General features: G+C 39.9%; 1 protein-coding gene across 2 annotated transcripts in view; it reads right to left on the bottom strand.

Annotated features, from left to right (window-relative positions):
• The window catches only part of MIA2 (MIA SH3 domain ER export factor 2), a gene marked incomplete at its 5' end in the record, with an annotated part of 83,224 nt that extends 61,333 nt beyond the window's left edge, over positions 1-21,891 (bottom strand). The window contains 6 exons of one of the 2 annotated variants that reach the window (XM_080929580.1): positions 4,933-5,033; positions 5,126-5,302; positions 10,083-11,331; positions 14,690-14,776; positions 17,469-17,602; positions 21,777-21,891. In XM_080929580.1, coding sequence (XP_080785706.1) covers positions 4,933-5,033; positions 5,126-5,302; positions 10,083-11,331; positions 14,690-14,776; positions 17,469-17,602; positions 21,777-21,891 — 1,863 coding nt within the window. The remainder of the gene's footprint in view (positions 1-4,932; positions 5,034-5,125; positions 5,303-10,082; positions 11,332-14,689; positions 14,777-17,468; positions 17,603-21,776) is intronic. The other variant, XM_080929581.1, reaches the window with a different exon arrangement.
• Positions 21,892-22,789: the final 898 nt, after the last annotated feature.

The following is a 22,789-nucleotide window of genomic DNA, read 5'->3' as shown; positions in this document are numbered from 1 at the left end:
TGAATATTTTATTCTAGTCTATTCATATAGAGTTCATAATTTCTACCAAGGGAACAATATTCAAAGACTGTTTTCCATAAGTAAACATGATATTTTGTTATCTGCTAAAGGACCTGCTTTCAAGGAAATGGACAGTAAATATTATTAGCGTTCATAACAACTATGAGAAAGCATCCAAGGACACCACACTTACTAACTAGAAAACCTAATCCACTGCCTAGAAACTGCTTTCCCTCACAAAGGCCCTGTGCCAAAGCTGTAAGGACTAGCTGCTCAGGTAGGCACTCCTATTACACACATAAGCACTCCTCTCTGGGAAGGAAACCCATGCTGTTGTGCCACATTGCTATTCTCTGAGTCTGTGACGTAAGAGTTGTTCTCAGAATATATTGAATCAGGAGCTACCTGTTCAACAGGAACTGGGCCGTTTCCTTACGTATTACAAATGAAACATTCGGGGGAGGGGTAGATACATGTTAGAACTTCAAGAGGCTCCTTGACTATAAGACAAGGTTGCTAAGAAGTTGTATGTACTTTGGTTTCGCAAGTGACACAAGACACATGTACACGTGATCTACTTGAAATAGTAATTGCTTGAAACAGTCACCTCAAACAATTAGGGAAGAAAGAAAAGGAACCCCTTCCACTCAGGCATGATAGCACTCAGCTTTAATCCCAGCACTTGGGCGTCAGGGGTGAGTGAGTGCATTTCTAGGAGTTTCAGGTCAACCTGATCTACAGAGTGAGTTCTAGCACAGCCAGAGATATGTAGAGGCCTTGTCTCAAAATAACAAACAAAACCTGAGAACAAAGTTAAACTCCCATCAAATGTGTAAAAGTCTTCTGAATGCAATCCTCACGTACCCGTGACATCTTCCCTAGTCCATCAAGATGAATCACCTCTGTATACATCTCAAAAAGTCGTGTTCCCTTCGACTTCATTAGTGTTTAAAATGTTTATGGCCACTACAGTGTGTTCATCTTTTCTTACTCTCGCTAACTCTACTTTTCTTTCAGTATTAGGTCAAAGATGCTCCCCTCTAGGAGGCTTTCTACCTACCACACTACCTAAGCCACCTCCTGGGCAGACCCTGTGATAGCATCCTCTGACTATTCCAATATTACAGTTACTGTTTTTCTTATCTACATCTTCCAATGATCTCCCAGAAAGCAACCCACAAAATAAATGAGCAGATGGAATGCCTCCTCAGTTAACATGGAGGTAACCGCAAAGAAGTTTGCAAAAGATTTCTTATGTGCTAAATACTAAAGTGGGGTCCTGCTGAAAGGCTTTATCTCTCTCTCTCTCTCTCTCTCTCTCTCTCTCTCTCTCTCTCTCTCTCTCTCTCTCTCTCTCTCTCTTCTTTGTTTCTGTGGATTGATGTCTATATGTAGATAAGAGCAAACACAAGGTAAGGCTAGAGCCTGTGGTTGGGCAGTAGATAAAGAAAGCAGGCGAACACCGAATGGCCGAGAAACACCTGAGGAAGTGCTCGACATCCTTAGCCATCAGGGAAATGCAAATCAAAACAACCCTGAGATACCACCTCACACCAGTCAGATTGGCCAAGATCCAAAACTCAGATGACAGCAAATGCTGGTGAGGCTGCGGAGAAAGAGGAACACTTCTTCACTGTTGGTGGGGTTGCAAGCTAATACAACCACTCTGGAAATCTGTCTGGCGATACCTCAGAAAATTGGATATAGTACTACCTGAAGACCCAGCTATTCCACTTCTGGGCATATACCCCAGAGACACTTTAATACACAACAAAGATATATGCACCACAATGTTCATAGCAGCTCTATTTATAACAGCCAGAAGCTGGAAGGAACCCAGATGTCCTTCAGAAGATGAATGGATACAAAAATTGTGGTACATATACACAATGGAATACTACTCAGCCACCAGAAACAATGACTTAACCAAATTCTTAAGAAAATGGCTGCATCTAGAGAATATCATCCTGAGTGAGATAACCCAGTCACAAAAGAGCAGACATACTATGCAGTCACTGATAGTGGGATGCTAACCCCAGAGGCTTGCACTCCCCCAGAAACAACTCACAGACTGTATGAAGTCCAAGAAATAAAGAAAACAAAAAAATATACATATGTTTACAAAACAAGAAGACTTTGACTATTTCCATGTTGCGTTTTGTTTTGCATGTACTTTACGCTTATTGTAACTATTAGGTTTTCAATGCATACTGTCAAGCCCTTGAAAAAAATCAAGTACTGACTAAAAAAATATATTCACATGGTTTTATGTAAAAATTATTTCAATGTCTGAAAAAACAGTACTGACAAAAATGTATAATTTTAAGCAAAAAGTGTTTAAAATCTGTACATTTATCTTTGTTTTGTAAAATAAAGTCGTTAAAATAAATAAATAAATAAATAAAAAGATAAATTTCAAACACCTCAAAAAAAAAAAAAAAGAAAAAAAGAAAGCAGGCTGAGAGTTTAGAGATGGAAGATAGGGACACACAGGGAAAAAAAAATGAAGGAAGGTGGAGGAAGAGAAGGGTGAACCAGATCCACATGGCCTTAAATAGCCACATTATCTTATAAGGGATGGATTATTACAGGACAACTTGTCTTATCTAGGTGGGCAGTTTGTATCAGTATCAACTGGCTCTAGTTCATTGTGTGGGCATTTTATGGGTTGAGAATTAACTGCTATAAATGTGGCTGATAAATTACAAGGCTCTGGAGTTTTGATTTTACTGGGCTACAGGGACTTGTGACAGCTAAGCACAGCGGGCCGATGGCTGGGAATTTGAGAAGCATGGGTTGGGCGACCATAGGGACCTTGGGGGCAGGGAAACCAACCGCATTACTAGAGAATAGCCGGTTCGAGCATGGGTGCTTTTTATATCTCATGAAACATGTTTCCTTTTGTTTTTTGAGACAGGGTTTCTCTGTGTAGCCCTGGTGATCCTGGAACTCAAACTGGCCTCAAACCTACAAAGATCTATCTGCCTCTGCCTCCCAAGTGTTGGGATTAAAGGTATGTGCCACCACAAGGCTAACATTTTTCTTAAGACGCATTTACTTTTATTTTATGTGTTTTGCCGGCAAATATATGTGTGCCTGGTGCTGGCACCAGAAGAGGGAGCTAGATCCTTTGCAACTGGAGTTACAGATGATGGTTGTTAAGGCCTAGGTGAAGTGTTAACTATTAACGGTCTCGCCTCCCATCTTGGGCTGTTACTAATGTCATAAGGAAACTTTCTCATATGCTGTTACTGCTGTTATTAAGAAACTTCTTCATGCCCGAGGTATTGTATATTCTGTTATATTCTGTGCTCTTGAACCTCACAACAGTAGTCAGTATAGTTAGCCACAATAAGCTTGGACCACCCAACCACCCAGCAGTATTTCCTGCGCCTGTGAATAAGCTTTTAAGGGTATATGATTTATAAGCTGCTCCTGAGATGGATCCCAGCATAAGAGAAACACCAATATAGAAATTATTTGGGACGATGGGACAGGACTTCCATTTTCAGTAGGGGTTGAGTAAAGCTTAAGTTCCCAAGACCCCCCCCCCCCCGGAAACAGACATCCTACTTGGCAGAAAGAGACATGTACATGGGTACCTGACATTTTGGTTGACAAGTTAAGACGTGGATGTTAGACAAGGCAAGTACCCTGTCATAGTTGAGTACCCCAACCAATGGGATATTGTCACATCAATAACTGTACAACAAAGACGAGTTCCTAAGGAAATCCCCTATCACTAAATCCTGATTATTGGGATAACTTGACACAGATGTTTGTGGATTTTAGGTTTAAAAGCCCTGTAGGATCTTAAGGTCATGGTTCAGCTCCCAAGTCTGACCCATGGCCCCGATCGATCAATCCTGGAGTGTGTGCTCAATAATCTATACCCCTCTGACTGAGATCAGTGTTCATGTGGTTTGTGAGGCAACCCCTAAGCCCAAGCAATTGTAACCTGACTTGTGGGTGCCAGGAACTGAACCCAGGTCCCCTGCAAGAACAGCAAGTGTTTTTAACCACTGAGACATCTCTCGAGTGCCCCCTCTCTTTTTTGAGGTGGAATTTCAATGGATAGCACCAGTAACTCCAACTCACTGTCCTCTTGCCCCTACTTCTCAAATGCTGGTTTCACAGGAATACAAGACCACGTCTAGCTGATAATAGCATTAGCAACAAATGAGAAATGTGAGCAGAAATCAGAATCTTTGCTATAGTGAAGTCAAGTATCACAGTATTAGTTGATTTGTATCCTCATTCGGTTCTAACAATTTGCTCAAGACTCTTTACATCCTACTGTTTCTAATTAACTCACTTAGTACAATTTTCCCAAAAGTACAGAAAACTATTATTCAAGATTTTTTTATCCTGGTTTGGGTGTTGGGGATAGCACATGCCTTTAATTCCAGCACTCAGAGAAGCAGGCAGTTAGTTCTCTGAGTTGGAGGCCAGCCTGGTCTGCTTAGTGAGTTCCAGGACAGCCAAGGCTACACAAAGAAACCTGTCAGAAAACAAAACAAAGAAACAACAACAAAATCCTAACAACATCCACTTAATCAGAGAACTCGTACGTAAGATCTCGTGGAAAGTGAGGCACAGTGAGGCTCACCCAGGTAAGAGTCACTCTAAGTCATTTCTATATTGGGTAAAATTATTGCAAAAGATTTAAAAATCCATGGGGTGGTTGAGATGGCTCAGCTGTTAAAGATGCTTGCTGCCAAGCCTAACAGATTTGATCCCTAAGACCCACATGGTGGAAGGAGAGAACACACTCCAGCAAATTGTCTTCTGGCCTCCACATTTGTGTCATGGCTCACGTGAGCACACGCACACATGCACACAAGGATGGAGACACCCAGATAGTCAGACAGTCAGACAGACAGACACAAAGAGCACTAAAGAATGTAAAAGGAAATTTAAAATCCAACTTACGCTTTCTAAAAGAATTTCAATTGGTGAAAAGGCAGAGCTCAGGAGACCATACACATCAATTTGTAATAAATACTTCAGAAGCTGAAACACTGCAGGATGCTCTGTTGTTTTAGAAACAAAACATATTACCACTTGATATATGATTTCTTAATTTAATTTTTTTCTCCAGCTGATGAATTGGAACGTTCCTTACCTTTTGGAGAACCCAGCTGAGTATCGAGCAAGGCACCTTCCACCTCTGTCTGTGCCACAGAGAGTTCTTCAGGGTCTACCCATGATTTTGAATCTTCCTGGATCCCTTTGGAAGATGAGGATTTGAAATGTATTCCTTCATGGATTCCCAAGGGTGACTCTACTTCAGCGGCCATATCTATAAATACAAAGAGAGATGTCTTTTCATACTTACTTTGCCATCGGTTTTCTTTTATTTTCTAAAGATATTGTCTGAAACATCATGGCTAGTATGACACTTCATTTGAGAAAATGCACAAAACCTTAACTGTGAGCCACACAAGTTCCCACAGTAGTGTGACAAATGACCACAAGCTTTTGTCTTAAGTTGTAGAATTCATTCTGTTGGGCTTTTGGAAGTCCAAATCTTAAAGCCATATTTGCTGAACTGTGTGCCCTCTGGGAACTCAGAGGAAAATTCAAATGTTGGCTTTCTGTACCTTCCTCGAGTTGTAGAGCCATTCTCCACTCACCTACAGTGATACGGACTGTCACCTCTTACTTCAACTGTCCTGCTCTCTTCTCATACTGTAGCCAAAGAATAGCTTCTAAAGTCCTCCCTGCTTGTGAAATAACATGCTCACAGGTTAGAGGTTAAGACCGAGGCTTGGAGGAGCCTTTACTCAGATGACCACATAGTGCTTGGCCAAGGAACACTAAACAAACAAACAACAAAAACCCTGTACTCCTTTAAGCATGCAATATATATATATATATATATATATATATATATATATATATATATATATATATATTATATCATTTTTTTTAATGTAAAAATGATGCCAAGTGGGTTAGAGAGATGGCTCAGTGGTTAAGAACACTGGCTGCTCTTCCAGAGGTCCTGAGTTCAGTTCTCAGCAGCCACATGGTGACTCACAACCATCTGTAATGAGATCTGATGCCCTCTTCTGGTGTGTCTGAAAACAGCTACTGTGTACTTATAATAAATCAATCAATCAATCAATCAATCAATCTTTAAAATAATGATGCCAAGCATCCATGGTGGCACAGGTCTGTCCCAACATTTCATAAACAGAGACAAGAGAGTCACAAGTTCAACATCGGCCTTGAGTGCCCTAGCAAGACCCAGGTTTAAAAAAAAAATCAAACCAGGAATGAATGTAACATTAACTTTCATCTAATTAAGTAGGGCAAATAAAAAGGTCCCATTAAGATTTCATATTCCTTGGGCTGACAAAATGGCTCAGTGGGTAAAGGTGATTGTTGCCAAGCAGAACAAGCAGAATTCAATCTCAATCTGCATGGAAGAAGAGAACCAGCTCCTGCAATGTATCCTCTGATTGTCACACATATACAATGAAACTTGCATACGAATGCATACAGAGACATATGTGCATATAAATAAAAATATATATTTTTAAAATAATAATAAATCATTCATTCATTCCTGGGGTTGGAAAGACGGTTCAGCAGTTAAGAGCACTTGCTACCCTGCAGAGGACTCAAGTTCTATTCCCACCCATGGCTTACAACCACCTGTAACTGGATTCCAGGGGACCCAGTGCCAGTTTCTGGTGGCACACAAGTATATATACAGGTAAAACACTCACATAAGTAAAATAGTAAAGTTAATTTTTAAAAAGAGATTACAGCTAGGTGTGGCAGTACATTGCCTCTGATTCCCACACTCAGGAGGCAGAGGCAGGCAGATCTCTGAGGTCGAGGTCACCCTGGATGTACAGTAAATTCCAAGACAGCTAGGACAACACAGAGAAATGCTGTCTGAAAAAAAAGGGGGGGGGGGTTCCTGTTAGAAACATTTATCCAAAAGGATACAATATGTAGACATCATTCAATGAAACAGACTTTGCTTACTTTATCTGTTAGAGAACCAGACAATCAGAATGACAAAAATTATTTACAGTAGCTGCAGGATGCTTAATATTAGTTGCTAATGCTAATTAATAAATAGAGAAAATAGTTACACCAAGAAGAGCCATACTAGAATTTACAGTGATTGATTTCCAAGTTCCAAACCTGATAGAATTTGATCCCACCGGATCGTGTGTATGTAATAATATAAACATTAAATTTAAAGGACCGTGGTTCCAATGAATAAACAAGAAGATTGGCAGAGTTAAAACCATGACATTTTGTAGTTCCGTGTTGGCTCTGTACATGGAAGATACTGACGTTATAATATAAAAATAGCAGCTATGAAATTTATGCTACCATGAGTTTGCACACACAGATGCTTCCTTTCTTTTTAGTCCAAGTACAGCGCAAGGCTGTGCTGAGAAATTAAGTTAAAATTAAGTTAAGCAATACTAAGCTGATTGCTAGATCATCTTGGCCATGAACACTCCAGGCAAAGAAAAACTCACTCAAGATTACTGCCTCTCTTGGTGATTTCAGAGGGTTTACACACTGCTTTGGCAAGATACAAATGTCAAATTACCAGAAGCAATCTCAGGAAATTATTAAATTTATCACTACTTTTCCCCTCAGAAAGTAGATCTGTTTAAATAAAAATACAATGTTATCAACCAAGCTCAGTGTTGCAGCCACTATAATAAAGCACTTCTGATGATAAAACAGGAAACTGTGAGTTCAAGGTCAGCCCAGGCTACATAGCCAACCCCTGCCTCAAAATTTAAAAAAAAAAAAGTTTCCAGCAATGTGGCTGTTAAGGTAAAGGCTCTTGCTGCTGAGCCAGGAAGCCTGAGCTTGGTCCCTGGGACTCACACAGTGGAAAGAAAAAATAATCAATTTTCATAAATTATCTTCTGACCTCTAGACATACACAAACATATACACACACAAAAAAAATAAACAAATGAAAAGATAAAAGTTAAGCACAAGGGGGTGTTGTGGTGAGTCCGAGGAGGAGTGAGCGGAGATGGAATTGACCAGGTTTATTACACACAAGTATAAAACTGTCCACCTAAATTAAAAATACGTGAAACCATGTTGTCTTTGGGATGGAAAGAACACTGAATGCTCTTGCAGAGGACAAGGTTCAATTCCTAGCATCCACAGGTCAATTCGTGATAAATTCTCCTGGCTTCCTCAGGCACTAGGCATGTATGTGATAGACAGACATAGATGCAAACAAAAAAAAAAAAAAAAAAGAAACACTCAGATACATAAAAATTAATTAATTAATCTTTAAAAGCATGCTATACAACTGATAACAATTTTTATAGCTTTAGGGAAATACTTTATATCACAATGAAATAATGCCGATACAAGTTTGTACAAAATGTTCCTGAACTTTCTGTTTTTATAATACTTTTTTTTTTTAAAAGACAGGGTTTCACTCTGTAACCTGAGGTAGCCTTGAATTCTGGATCCTCTTCCCTAACCTCTTAAGGATTAGGATTACAGACATATGCCACCACACCTAGTTCACAAATACATCCTTTAAACACCACAGCATGCCTGAATTCAACTTCAGAGTAAAAACATATGAGCACATCTACTGAAAAGGGGTGTCATATCATCTGAAACTGTAGTTCCAGCTGAGCTGCCCAATGTGGGTGCTGCGAACTGAACACAGGGCCCCAGGACAGCGTCAAGTGCTCTTAACCACTGAGTCATCGCTCCAGTCCTTTCCAGGGTTTCTGATCTATTCATCACAAGCAAACACAGAATATGGCTGAGAGCTACATAATGCAGATCTTCACTTAGAATCTTGTTATTTTATGCATCTAAATCTTTGTTTGCTTGTATATATGTGCGCCATGTATGTGACTAGTGCCCACAGAGGCCAAAATAAGGTATTGTAGCCCTTGGAACTGGTCATGTGGATTCTGAGAACTGACCTAGAGAATCAGCAAGTGTTCTTAACTTCTGAGCCATCTTCTTAACCCCACTTGAAATTTGCTAGGACCTAGTACACTTAGAGAAAACCTTTGTCATAGTGCTTCTTAGGAAAACAAAACAAAATATGACTGCAGATAGAATGAAATATTACTTAAGAATCAAAACTAGCTGGGTATGGTAAATCTTGATTTTACTCCCAGCACTGGAAACAAAGGCAGGCACATCAGTGAGATCAAGGCCAGCTTCATCTACATAGCAAGACCTTGCCTCAAAAAAAAAAAAAATTAGACTATTGAATTATTGAGGTTGCCTTTAGCTTAGGTTTCAAAGAAAACCATACATGTATGAGTCTATTAGGAATGTCTAAAAACTGAGTATCAGTAAGTAAAATCCTTATCTACTAGAATGTAAAGCCAACAGACACTGGATAAAATAAATTAATCAAAGTAATATGATACAAAAATTTTATTTAGAAAAATGAGGGGAAAAAAACCAAACGGACTTTAAAAACAAAAGCCAAAAAGAGAACAGAAATTGCTTTCACCTAAACGTCTTGACCATATTTATACTTTTAATTCTATTTACATACTATAGTTCTCTGATAATTAAAATATATTGTAAATATCTTAAAATTTTGGTATAACACCAAGACACTGCTCATTGTTCTTTTCCTTAGGTTTCATTGTATACGTTCCAGAGTAAACCAAACACTTGATAAGAATAGCTCTTGTTGACTATTGACTGTTTTCAAAAACATAGATTTTTTTTTTCTTTTTAGAGTGTGTATTTATTTAGGTGTGTGTGAGAGTGTGCATGTGGTGGCCTGAGTTGACATCCTCTGTCTGCCTCAGTTGCTCTCCTGTTTCAGGATCTCTCAATGAACGTGGAGTTCCACAGTTCCAGCTTGGCTAGCTAGCCAGCTTTACCCCTGGAATCCTATCTCTGCCTTGTCACAAGCTGCCACCATGCCTGCCTTGCTTTATACGTGTTTGGGGAGAATGCCACTTCATCCTCATGACGTTGACTCCCCTGAGCCATCTTCCAGGGCCAGCATGAACTTTTTTATCTGATTTGTACTTAGAAAAATAAATTATCTTAACAAATATGTTAATAAGTCTTTTCATACTAACCTGACAGACTGTATCTGCTCTCCATCACTGTGGGCTCTTTCATGCTACCTGTGGGAGAATCTTCAGTGGAAAGTTTTTCACTTTTGTCATTTTCTACTATATCATTTTGATCCAACATCTGTTTGGAAAATGGTAATTCTGTGTCCTCCGGGAGATTCTGGAAGCCCCAAGGATTATCAAAGAACTTCTTCAGATACTGCATAGAGCCAAAGTCATCTGCCTTCTCCAAGGGGCTTTCCTTGTCTGCTTGCTCTTCTGTTTTCCTTTCCCATTCCTTTTGGGGGTCGAAGTCATTTCCTAGAGGATGTTTGAGGTTGTCTACCTCACCATCTTCATTTTTCCCATTGTCTGAAACAGTTTTGTCTTCCTCGGCATTTGTAAAGCCTAGCATTCCAAAACCAAAGTAAAACCAGCTTGGACTGAGCACTGAGCTATCATTAACAACTGTATCTTCCTTGTCTGTTGATATTTCTCTGCATGGAGCTGGAGCCTTTTCATCCGATGAAACAGAACCGGGAATATCTTGTAATGGCAGGTTGCTTTCTTTGGACAATAACTCAAGTTCTGCATCCTCGTTTCCAAAACCTAAATAACTTGTAAATCCACCACCAAACCAGCCAGAGGCTTTTGGTTCCCCCCTCTCCGACTCAGATGCTAAGTCATACTGCTCCTCTGGTACTAAACTGAATTCTGATGTCTCTGAGTCAAGTTGTGATTTTGGCTCTTGCTCAAATTCCACTTGGGGTTCGCTATTGTGTAATTTCTCCAGGTCACCCTCCTCTTCTAGTGTTAATTTTCTATGCTGAAATGAGCTTTCTTGTGTGGGATCAGCATCTGGTTCAAAAGCCTTCTCTACAACTGCTTCTGTCCCCAGGCCAAACCATCCTTGCCTTTCCGGCATACCGAGGGATGGCAAGGCCTGGTCAGAGTCTGGAGTGTAATCCTGCTCCCCTCTGCCCTCGCCTCCAGCCCCGTCCCAGTCCTTCCCTTCATTGGAAAATCTGAAATCAGCAGGAGATTCTGATGCTGAAATTTGGTCTTCCAACAAAGTCCCTTCAGAAGCTGTGTTGAAGTCAGGTTCTGGCTGAAAATCATCTTCATATATGTTATAGTTTTGGTCTTCATCTATTTCATATAGGTACATGTGTTCTTCATCATCATCATCATCATCATCAACATCATTGTTTAACTCATTCTGTTCGCTTCCAAATATGTAGCCTTCTCCAAGAAGACACAGAAAGTCAGATTCCTAAAAGACAAAAAACAAAAATCATAAATGTCTCTCCCTGAATATTTTAAACGGGAGGACTGGCTACATGTACTCTTTCCTGCCTATAATCCGGGCATTTTGGAGACTGTGTAGGGAGGATTATGAATTTGAGACTATCTCATCTAGACAGAAAGACTTTATCTTGGACTGGAGAGAGATGGCTTAGCAGTTAAGAGCACTTGCTGCTCTACCAGAGGACCTGAGCTCACTCACGCCTAAAATGTCAGTTCCAGAGCATCCAAAACCCCTCTTCTTGCCTCCCAGAGCAATTGCATACATGTGGCATGCATGTTTAAAGATATATAAATATCTTTATATGTGTAAATAAAAAGAAGTGTTTTTTTTAAAAAGACGTATGTGTTTATTTCAAAAAAATAAAATAAAGTAAAAGAATGACTATAATTTTTCCTGAAATATACAACTTGCTTAACCCCAGAGCACAAAGTAAAATCAGGCTTCTGAATCTCAGACAAATGCACCACATCTTACCTCTGAGGGTTAATGATATAGACATAAAATTCTTAGACTGTGCATCATTTGTTATCAAATATTTGAGAGGCATAGGGCTGTAATACTTTGAGTATATTCTGTGAATAAGTTGGAATGAGAAACTATACATGGCTTTCACCTCCTGGGCATATACTAGGGAATGGCTGCATCTGTGCAGAGATCCGAGAGCATGGGCTAGGAAGATTAAATGTGTTCCCCCAAAAGCATGTACTGGAAACTTAATGTAGAAGTCGTAGATGTGCCACTAGGGTCAGTGACTAGATCATATCAGTGTGGATGGATAAAAGCTGTTGTTACCACTCGAGGGGGTAATGATCCTTCATCAAGGCTCACCTCTTGCTCTGTTAAGCCTATTCTCACTCTTCCGGCACAGAGTCGCTTAAAGAGAATGCCAAGTGATAGTGAACTTCCTAGCTATAGTGGCTTGAATAAGAATGGTCTCCATTGACTCAGAAATTTAAATTGCTCAAGGGCAAAGGTGCCTGTCAACTAACTGTGGAAACTCACATAGTAGAAGGACAAAATCAACTCCAGCAAGTTGACCTCTGACCTCCACACACGGGCACATCTGCACACACAGGTGCACGTGCCTGGTGTGTGTATTTGAGCACATGTATACCATGATGATCATATTGTGGTGAGTGGGTTCTCTCCTACTTTCTCATGAGCTCCAGTAATCAAACTCAGGTTGTCACACTTTATGGCAAGCTCTGTCACTGACTGTGCCCTCTGGCTGGCACCCATTTTGTTTCTTAAATTGCAAACTAATCATACCACCCCCCCCATCTATATAGAGTAATAGTTGGCACACAAAAAGGCACATAGTAACTGCATCTAATTTAGTTAGTCTAGAGAAACCCACTGCTGTTGCCATCACAACAGTCTAGGGCAGCAGTTCGCAACCTTAGGGTCACGACCCCTCTGCAATTTGACCCTGAACAAATCCTTTCTCAGGGGCTAGGTATTAAATACCTGCATAGCGGATATTTGCGTTATGATTCATCACAGTAGCAAAGTTACAGTTACAAAGAAATAATGAGACAATTTTATGATTGGGAGTCACTACAACCTGAGGAACTGTATTAAAGAGGTCACAATGTTAGGAAGGTTAGAAGCAGTAACCTAGGAAGATACTCCAAAAGTTTATTAGAGTCACTAATGTTTTAAGCTGGGACCTAAGGGGTGAGAGGAAACTGCTGGATGAAAGCGGTGTGGGGTGCTCTCCCAGAGATAGAGCCCCTTCCAGCCCCTGGGCTAGTAAAGAGCACAACTTAGAACAGTCCATAAGCCAGTCTGTCGGGGGTGGGGTGGGGGATGGGGGGTGTTATGGAAGAAGAGTGGCACCAGACAGAAAGAGCAGCAAGAACAGGACCCGCGAGGCCAGGATGGACTGAGTCTAGGCTATACGCCAGGTCCAATAAAAATTAACAGAAAGAATGATCTGGCCTGATCTTCTGGGTTTGTTTTTATAAGATCCAATGCTGTTCGAAGGATGGGCTTGAAAGCAGCAAGGTGGGATCAAGCAGTTAGATGGCTACTGTATCCCAGACAAGAAGTTCCTGGGGCTGCTGACACGGCACCCTGATGGAGGGAGAGAACTGACTCCACAGAGCTGTTCTCCGACCCGCACAAGTTGCCCGTGGCAATGCCCTCTTGCCCTCAAGGTGCACACTGATACACAATGACAGTTACATAAGACTGTGACAAAGACAGAGATGGTTGTGTCTAGGATAAGGTCACCAAGAATGAAACTACAGAGAAGAGAATGTGGCTCAGATAAAGTGCACAGAGATGATGGGGCCAAGTCTCCTGCAGCAAGTGGACAGCTAATCCCAGTGCTAACAGCAGTGTGTGGAAGCAAACAGTTTCTTTGCCCGATGACCTTACTCGTGGCAAAACCTGGAATCTCAATTAAAGTGGCAAGCCAAGCTCATATATTAAAATAACACTTTTTGATGCCTTTTTCTTTCCAAGTTCAACATTATTTGAAATCCATTTAGGATTCCAAAGGCAGCAGGATAGTAACTGTGCACCCTTTTAGTCCCAACAGAGGCTGGTGGGACACACATGTGCATGTAAACACACACACAAACACACACACAAACATACACGCACAAGTGGCCGGAGAGTTAGTTCGGGTGTTAAGAACAGCAGCTGTTCTTCTGAAAGACCTAGATTCAGTTTTCAGTACTCACATGGCCACACAACTCTCTAAAACTCCAGTTTCAGGGCATAGGACACACTCTTCTGGCCTCTGCAAGCACCAGGTATGCATGTGGTGCACAGACACATAAAATCGTTACATTAATTAATTAAAAAAAATAATAGCCAAAGTGTTTGTACAGACGTGAGGCCTAGGGAAGGAGGAAGAAGAAGGAACCTTTGGTCCAGCAGGACAACAGTATCAGCAGCTCTAGGTAATAACAGCTGCCGTGTCTGCTCTGTGGCCTTTGTATGCTCTATGAACCTTCTGTCTGTTGGAGGTTGTGCCATGTTGTGTAAACTCGACACTCTTATGTTCCAGGTGATAAAACATAAGCCTCCCTACAGCCTCAGTCAGTAGATGAATCGGGCTTTAAACGTACACTTTCTCCAGAATCCACAATTTTTAAACCCTGTACTCTTTTGCCTGTTAGTTGTTCAGAAAGGAAAGTCTTTACTGATCATTAATTGTTTTATCTAACTGTATTCACATACCCAAACAATGCCAAGAACACGTTCTTAATAATAATCGCTTGCCTTCACCAAGTGAGGTGCACAACCAATAAACATTTGTACCAAGGAAAACTTTTAAACTCAATTAATTGCTGAGAATGAATTTACTCACTTTAGTTGGCATTTCGACTTCTTCAGATATGAACACCTCTTCAATCTCGACTGCATCTCTGGGGAAAAATCCAAAGTCTTTTCCTTTCTGTCAAAACAAAGAGCAAAGATTTTTTAAGGGACAAGTGACAGAAGTAGGAACAGCTATTGGCCCTCATTTTGTCCTGGGACCTTGGCTTTTAGCCACATTAAATCACAAAACTCGAATTGGCTATTCAATCCCATGTAAAAATCATGAGTGCAAACTGGGGATATAATTAGGTGAGAGTGCTTGCTTAGGTCCTGGGTTAAAGCCCCGGTGACAAACTTACAACAAGAACAGGAACATGAGCCAGGCCCAATTGTTTTTACTTGACAGAATGATATTAACTTAAGGGCATGAGGAGCTAAACTGTAAAACACCATTGTTGGAAACTTGAAAACTGTGCTATATACTTCTGTGATTCCCACTCTCTCTGTCTCTACTCTTTCTGTTTAGTTTAAATATGGATGTGCATGTACGTGTGCATGTGCTGTGCATGTGTGCGTGTGTTTCAATATAGGATTTCTTTTTGTAGCCTTGGCTGTCCTGAAACTCACTGTGTAGACCAGGCTGGCATCAAACTCACAGAGATCTCCTTCCTGCCTCTGCCTTCCAAGTGCTGGGATTAAAGGCGTGTGCCACCTCTGCTCAGTAAGATTTATACATTTTTATTTTAGGTGTGTGGGTGTTTTTCCTGTTTTATTTTACGAGTATGGGTGTTTTTCCTGTAGTGACTGTGGGTGCTGAAGAGAGTGTCAGATTACTTAGAACTGGAATTAAGGACAGTTGTGAGGTGCCGTGTGGTTACTGAGAACCAGGGCTTCTGGAAGTGTAGCATGTGCTCTTAACCGCTAGACCATTGTTCCAGCCCATTCTCCACACTCACCATGGTTCTCTAGGACCTTCTTTGCCTAGGCTATGCAGATGTACACTTTTAGATCTGAGATATCAAAAAGTAACAACTCAGGGGCCAGTTCAGGAAGACAGAACTATATAGCAAACTCAGAGTTGTCAAGATGTCACATTCAAGAAAGGGATTTAGACTCTCAGAAGTGGCAGATGGATTTTTCAAGGTAGGTAAGGTCCATGTGTCACTAAGGGAGGATGCAGTTCCTTTTGGCTCTTCTAGGCTAACATGGTAACAGATTCTCTTCATCCAGTTCAAGTACATGAAGGATGCACCCCATGAGTGAAGCCAGCATTCAACCACTCAGAGCTCCTCTTATTCCTATTAAAGTTTCCCAACATATCCTATCTTCTGATCAAACACCATCACATATTAAAGATGATTCTTCTAGCTCTCCAGTTAATCTTAATTTACAGTGATTTAGAAATAGTCTATGAGTCCACAGAGTGAGTTCTTCAACAGTTATGAGCACAGACTGACCAAGTGCTTCTGCTTAGCCAACACACAGAAAAGCAATTAGACTAAACACTTAAGATACCAAACGCTAAAGGCAGCTAAGACTTTCCTTATAGTTTTATCCATTAAACACTGTTTATGTAGAATCATTATTTTCATACTTAGTAAACAAAATTGTTCTTTTGCTTCTTATGACATATACTCTGTCCCTTTCTTATACCTGTGTCATATTTCTGTGATGCATTCAAAACAGACGCAGGTATTTTCAAACCAAATAAGGAGAAGTCAAATCTGGTGTGGCAAAGGTTCAGTTACATATACCCTGGTGGGAAGAGGAAGGTTTCAAGTACAGTCTGCACCTTCAGACGGTTAGCATAGCCCCCGGTGTGGTGCACCAGCAACATTAACACTCAGGAGGACCGGGCATTCAGACTCATCCTCAGCTACAGACACTGGGAGTTTATGGGTAGCCTGAGCTACATGAAACATCTCAAAACTAAAGTTGCTTATTCAGACAGTGAGCACAGAGGCTCCATTGTGGAAGAATCTGATATATACACGATATGGGAACTGTATGAGAGTCTATCAGGTTGGCCATGTCTATTCAGCTTGGAAGAAAAGTCATCTATCTCAGCATGTCGTCATTACAAAACAGAGTACACACCAGACGTATGAATCTTTTTAACTGAAAACCTGAATTATTATTCCAAGAGATAGCCTGGGCTTCTTTTACTTTGGCCAAATAAAAGGCCCTCCCAGGTATTATTTTATTTTCCATGAAAGGTTTGCACGTCTCTTTTCCCTACCGTACCAACCTCTCTGTTGACCTGTCCAGCACACCTCAGCCCTCTCTCTGTTCAGACGGACCTGCTTTGGAATATGAACTAACTTCCCAGTCTCTCTCAAACTCGGTCACTGTCAGCACTGAGAGATGCTGAGGTTGCCATAGCATACATCGGCACTAACAGCCTTCTAAATAAATATGACCTCTAAGCTGAATTTTATGTGCATTATTATATAAAAAATAATTGCAAGGCATTCCTTTAGTCCTCCACCTCAGGCTCTTTCAAGCTGTCTTCCTCAAAAATCTCTTCTACAGAGATGTTAGAGCAATCACTGAGTGTGATTGTTTTTTTGCACCCTGGACAGTCTGTAACTTGCTATGTAGATCAGGCTGGCTTTGTACTCACAGAGACCCACCACCTCTGTCTCCCAAGGGCTTGAATTAAAGGCATGCATGTGACCATTTTTTTTGTTTGCTAAAATATGATGAGGGCATTAATATTTACACAGAGCATTGACGTTAAATAAGAGTTCCTTTACATACTAACAGTGAGTATCTTTGTCCGAGTTGGACACTTATTCTGCGTTTAAATCTGAAAACTAAATACTTACGCTTCCTGCCCACAAATCTTCTCTGTCTCCTCCAAGTTTCACATAAACAGATATCTCTTCTCCCGTGGTGAAGTTCAGGTATCGACAGTCAGGTCCTGTGTGATCTCTCAGAGCTAAGACTCTGCTGATCAAAGCTGTATAGACACAGAAAGGAAAGCTCACACTTGAGATGTCATTGCTTCTCATTTACTTATCGATAGACAAGGACTTGCTATGTATCCCAGGCTGGCCTCAAACTTAAAAGTTCCCTACTTCAGCTTCTCCGGCTGTTGAGATTATACATATATATGCCACCATATATTCGACTTCTCCATTTATTTTGCCTTCCTTCAATACATCCTTTAAACTTTGAAATGAGAGGTGGGCCTGATGACCCTCACTTGTAGTCACAGCGCTCCTTAAGCTGAGGAGAAGGAGTCTAAAAGTTAGATATATTTCTATAATAATACTGATGATGATGATGATGATAGTTGAACTCCTAGTTTACTAATATTAGGTATGTTCTCAAAAACTAAAATAGACTTTTCACTACATACGAATTCAAGCCCAGATTTTTTGGCACAGTATTGGAGAAGAGTACTCATAACTTGATTCCACTTACCTATTTTTTTATTTAAATTACATTTGTATGTGTGTGTGTGAGTGAGTGTGTGTGTGTGTGTGTGTGTGTGTGTGTGTAGTGCACATGTCATAGTACAACTTTTGGGAGTCAGTTCTCACCTGCTGTCCTGTCGGTCATGGTTATCAAACTCAGGTTGTCAGGCTTGGCAGCAAATGCCCTTCCCCTCTGATTTATCTCACAGGCTCTCCCTTATTTCATTTTTCATTTTAAAGACGTCATTCTTTTATTTTTACTTTATGTGTTTGAGTGTTTTGCTTGCATGTATGTATGTATGTGCACTGTATGTAAGCCTGGTGCCCATGAAGTCCAGAGAGGGTAGTAGATCCCCTGGAATAGGTGTTTGTCAGCTGCCCTGTGGGTACTGGTGACCGAACCTGGAGCCTGAATCCTCTAAAAAAGCAGTAAGCACTCTTTACAGATAGCTCTCTGAAGTCTCTGCCCTTCCCTATTTTAAGCAACCTCTCCTTCACACAGATTCAAGGTTCACTCCAGCTTGCAAATCTGTTGTCTTGGAGTTGTTCTTGGAGTAAGTCACTACTGTTCTCGGGTGTGTAAGAAATGCTGGCTTTGTGGTATCCTTACATTTCCAAATTGTATTTTTATCCTGTTGAATCCTCAATGCGTATCTATAGGGTAAATCACCCCATTTCATTCTAACGATTGAGCCTTAGCTAAGGTTTAGGGGGCTCATCATACAGCTCTGGTTGCCTAGCTCTGCCCTGAGGCTTTTTTTTCCTGCAACATTTCGGTTCTTCTAAGTTTCTATCTCTAGTCTTCCCTCAGTTCAGAAAAAACCCACCTCACTCCATGCTTAACTCATGCTGCTCTGCCTGAGTCTGAGCCCACTTCACCTGCCATGATTACAAGTTCATCATGCTTGTTCCTCCTTGATTTATCTTGTCATTATTAAATAAGATGAAAATTCCTATAGAGAAAGAATCCACTTACACTTTACTTTATTACATTTAAAATACATGTATTAGAACACATACCCCCAGAGACATAGTAGGCCTTCAATAACTCTGAGTAAATCGTGTATGACTGATTCATCCCTGTGATGCCTAAAGTAACATACATATCATATAATTATTATGGTACTAATGTGTACAATTTTAAAACGTACTGACTAAATGCTTTAATAAAAGTCAGAATTGCATTATAAGTTACTACAGATTTGAATTTCTGTTGGACTCTGAGGAAATTAAAGTGCTGAAATAATGCCAAGTGGGAAAGAGTAGTCACTGCAAAGGGTCCTGGTAACAAACTTCTCTATGTGCTGAATGACTTTTTCAAAAGGTTAAGAAGAAAGGATTGTTCCTAAAAATATCACTTGTGAAATTTTTACATTTAAACTAGTCATATTTTGCATTTTTAAAGGCTGTGTTCTGGACATGACTGTTGCACTCACAAATTCACAACTGTGGTTGCCTACCAAAGACTTCCACACGAACAAACCATTGACATTCCAGAACAGAACAGGGAGGGACTTACAAGCCCCCACAGCTATTGGAGGAGCCATGGCTCCCAACGGAGGAGAATCACACACCCACATGGTACTTCGAAAGTATCTGAAACTCCAATTCCAGCGGGTTCCAAAATGCCCTCTTCTGGTGTCTGCCAGCACCAGGCATGCACGTGGCATGCAGACATGCATGCAGACAGAATACATGTAACAGCACTTGGGAGGCAGAAGCAGGCAGACCTTTGAGTTCAAAGCTAGTTTGGTTTACAGGGTAAGTAAAATGACAGCCAGGGTTGCATGAAGAAACTCACATATAAAATAAAATAAATAAAATTTAAAAGGAACATTCTTTTTTAAAAAATGTAAAAATATATGAGTTAGGAGAGAAGACGCTGCAGGACCTGCAGGTTGGAATGGAGTACTGATAGACATGATCAAAACACATTGCTTAGATGGAGGACATGCCAAAGGATGAATTTAAATACTACTAAAATATAAAATTCGTTATTAGAGGGAACATTAAAGGATCTTTACTATAAAATGCCATGTAGTTTGGCAGAGCATGCTAGTGCCCCCCTTTAATCCCAGCCTTGGGAGGCAAGGGCAGGCAGAGCTCTATGAGATTAAGGCCAGCATGATCTACATGGGGAGTGTCATGTCTATGTAGAGAAAGAAAAGGAAGAAACAAAACAAGAAAGAAAGAAAAGAAGGAACAAATGAAAGATGAAATTAATAAATTTACTTGTTTTAAATGACTTCCACAAAGGGCTACAGAAATTTTTACTTATAAAAATATTACTGAGGCTGGAGAGATGGCTCAGCATATGGGAACAGGGGCTGCTCCTTTAGAGGACCTGTGCTCAATTCCTAGCACCCACATTGTGGTTCATGGTCATCTATGGCTCCAGTCTGTGGATTCAGAGCATTCTCTGGCCTCCAGGGCACCAGGCACACACACAATGCTTTACATGCATGGAGGCAAACACTAATTCACAGAAAATAGAGGCAAATAAATCATTCAATATAAACATGTCTTAGACATTTTTGTGTTTCATATAATTATATATTGTATTTTAATTTACATTTTGCAAAATTAGAAGTAGTTTTTCTGTTGGAAAGATAGGACTTATTTTCAGGAACTCTAAGTATACAATATGTTTTTTCCTGTTTTTCTTGTTTTAATTTGAGACACAGCACTCATTCTGTAGACCAAGCTGGCCTGGAACTAGAGCTCTGCCTACTTCTGCCTCCTGGTGCCATTATACCTGGTGGAATAAAATTATTTAACAGTCATGGGGATACCAAAGAATTAAGTTCCTGGGGCTGGAGAGATGGCAGAGTGGTTAAGAGCACTTAGTGTTCTTGCAGAAGACCCAGGTTTGGTTCCTAACACCACATGGAAGCTCATAACTGTCTGCAATTCAATTGCCAGGTAGTCCAATGCCCTCTTCTGCATTCTGTGAGCACTAGGCACATATGTGGTGTACAAATGTGCATGCATACATACATGCATGCATACATACATACATGCATACATACAAGGAAAATACCCATATATATAAAATAAAAATAAATATGTTTTTAAGATTAGTTCTTAAACAACAAAGTAGAAATTAACTTCTCTTCATAGAGACTTAAGGAAGTTTAATATTGAATGTTATATATCACACACTTATTTTAGCATTTTTACATAATAAATTGATACAAATGTTTAGCATTTGATAAAATTCGGACAGCTAAATGTTTTTTTTAAATATGACAGTTTGAATTAAAAACATTTTAGGGGAAAATCACAAAAATTAGAAAATTCTGATTGTGAAACGGAAAGCGAACCAGAGAAGATTCGCCAACAGTGACTTAACAAACTGTCTGATAGCTTTCTAAACAACACAATTATCTTTCAAAGAAACAGTAAAAAGCTATCATTTAATTTTTGACACATGAACTAATACCATCTGACATATTTCTATCAGACTTCTTTTTGCTCTTTATTTTATTCTTATGTTAGATTATGTTATTAAATTTATTAAATGTGTTAAATTTATAATTATGCTGCCACAAAATACTTAGCTTCTAAATTTCCATTTCTTTGTATCAAGCTATACTTTATAATTCAAGTATTTTTCTATACTATTAATGTTGACTTTTCGTCACACAAGTCCACAGTAGGATTTAATATGATTTTAGAACTCAGTATAAGAGGGAAGAAGAAAAGCAAACTTACTTTCACATTCCAAGTCACCACACTTTTTAAGGTGTGCCAGCAACTTTGTACCCTCCAGACACTTTGACAGAGAAATAATCAAAAGAAGGATTCTTTGAACACTAACTTCCGCCATGCTAAAACAAGCCAGCGAGGATCCTGAGCACGCGTTGGAAAGCCAGTTAGATGGCAGGCATGGCAGGAAAGCCGCTGATGCTCCCTTCCGTAGCACAAACCGGAAAAGCAGAGTCTTCTTCGACCATTTTGTAGCTACATTTTCCTGATGGTGCGCTGGTTCAGCTTCAGGAGTTAAAATGACTCTCTCTGGTGTCAGTCTGCAGAGTCAGTTAGCCAGATGATACCAAAGGGCTTAATTATTAACTGGGATTTTTAGCTGGACCAATGTTTTATAAAGTAGCTCATGTAAAACTGACTCACCTAAAGGCACCTTGTGCTCAGTAGGACAATTCTTAAGCCTCCTCAAAAAAGTACTTAATTTCTGTCATAGTCTTCAGGAAAAAGTCACCAAGTACAAACTAAATATTTACTGCATGCAGATTCTAACTTCAAAAGAGATGATATAGAGCCCGAAAATAGCCCAGTTAATAAATACCCTTACCACAAAGCCTGATGACCTGAGTTGAATATTACCTAGGACCCACTTGGTAAAAGGACAAACCAGAAGTGATAGTCTGACTTACATTCATTCACACACACACACACACACACACACACACACGCATATACACATACACACGCACACACACAGAGATAGACTGGGTATATGTATAAATAAATAAATAAATAAATAAATATAATTTTAAAAGTTAAATGCATAATCCAAAATGAATTTACTGTTTTGGAAAAAAACTTCAAATACATAAATTAAACTAGAAACAATTGCCATACTTGTGGCATTGTAAAGAAGACATATAATTATATGAAAAGCATTATTAATTTATGTTAAAGTGTGATTTTGAAATATGATGAAACTATTTCTTTAGGTATTTAAGTCAAAGAATAATAGTTAAAAT

Source organism: Micromys minutus, assembly GCF_963924665.1.
Source record: "Micromys minutus genome assembly, chromosome: 1".
Lineage (NCBI taxonomy): Eukaryota > Metazoa > Chordata > Mammalia > Rodentia > Muridae > Micromys > Micromys minutus.
This window is presented reverse-complemented; position numbering and strand designations above follow the sequence as displayed.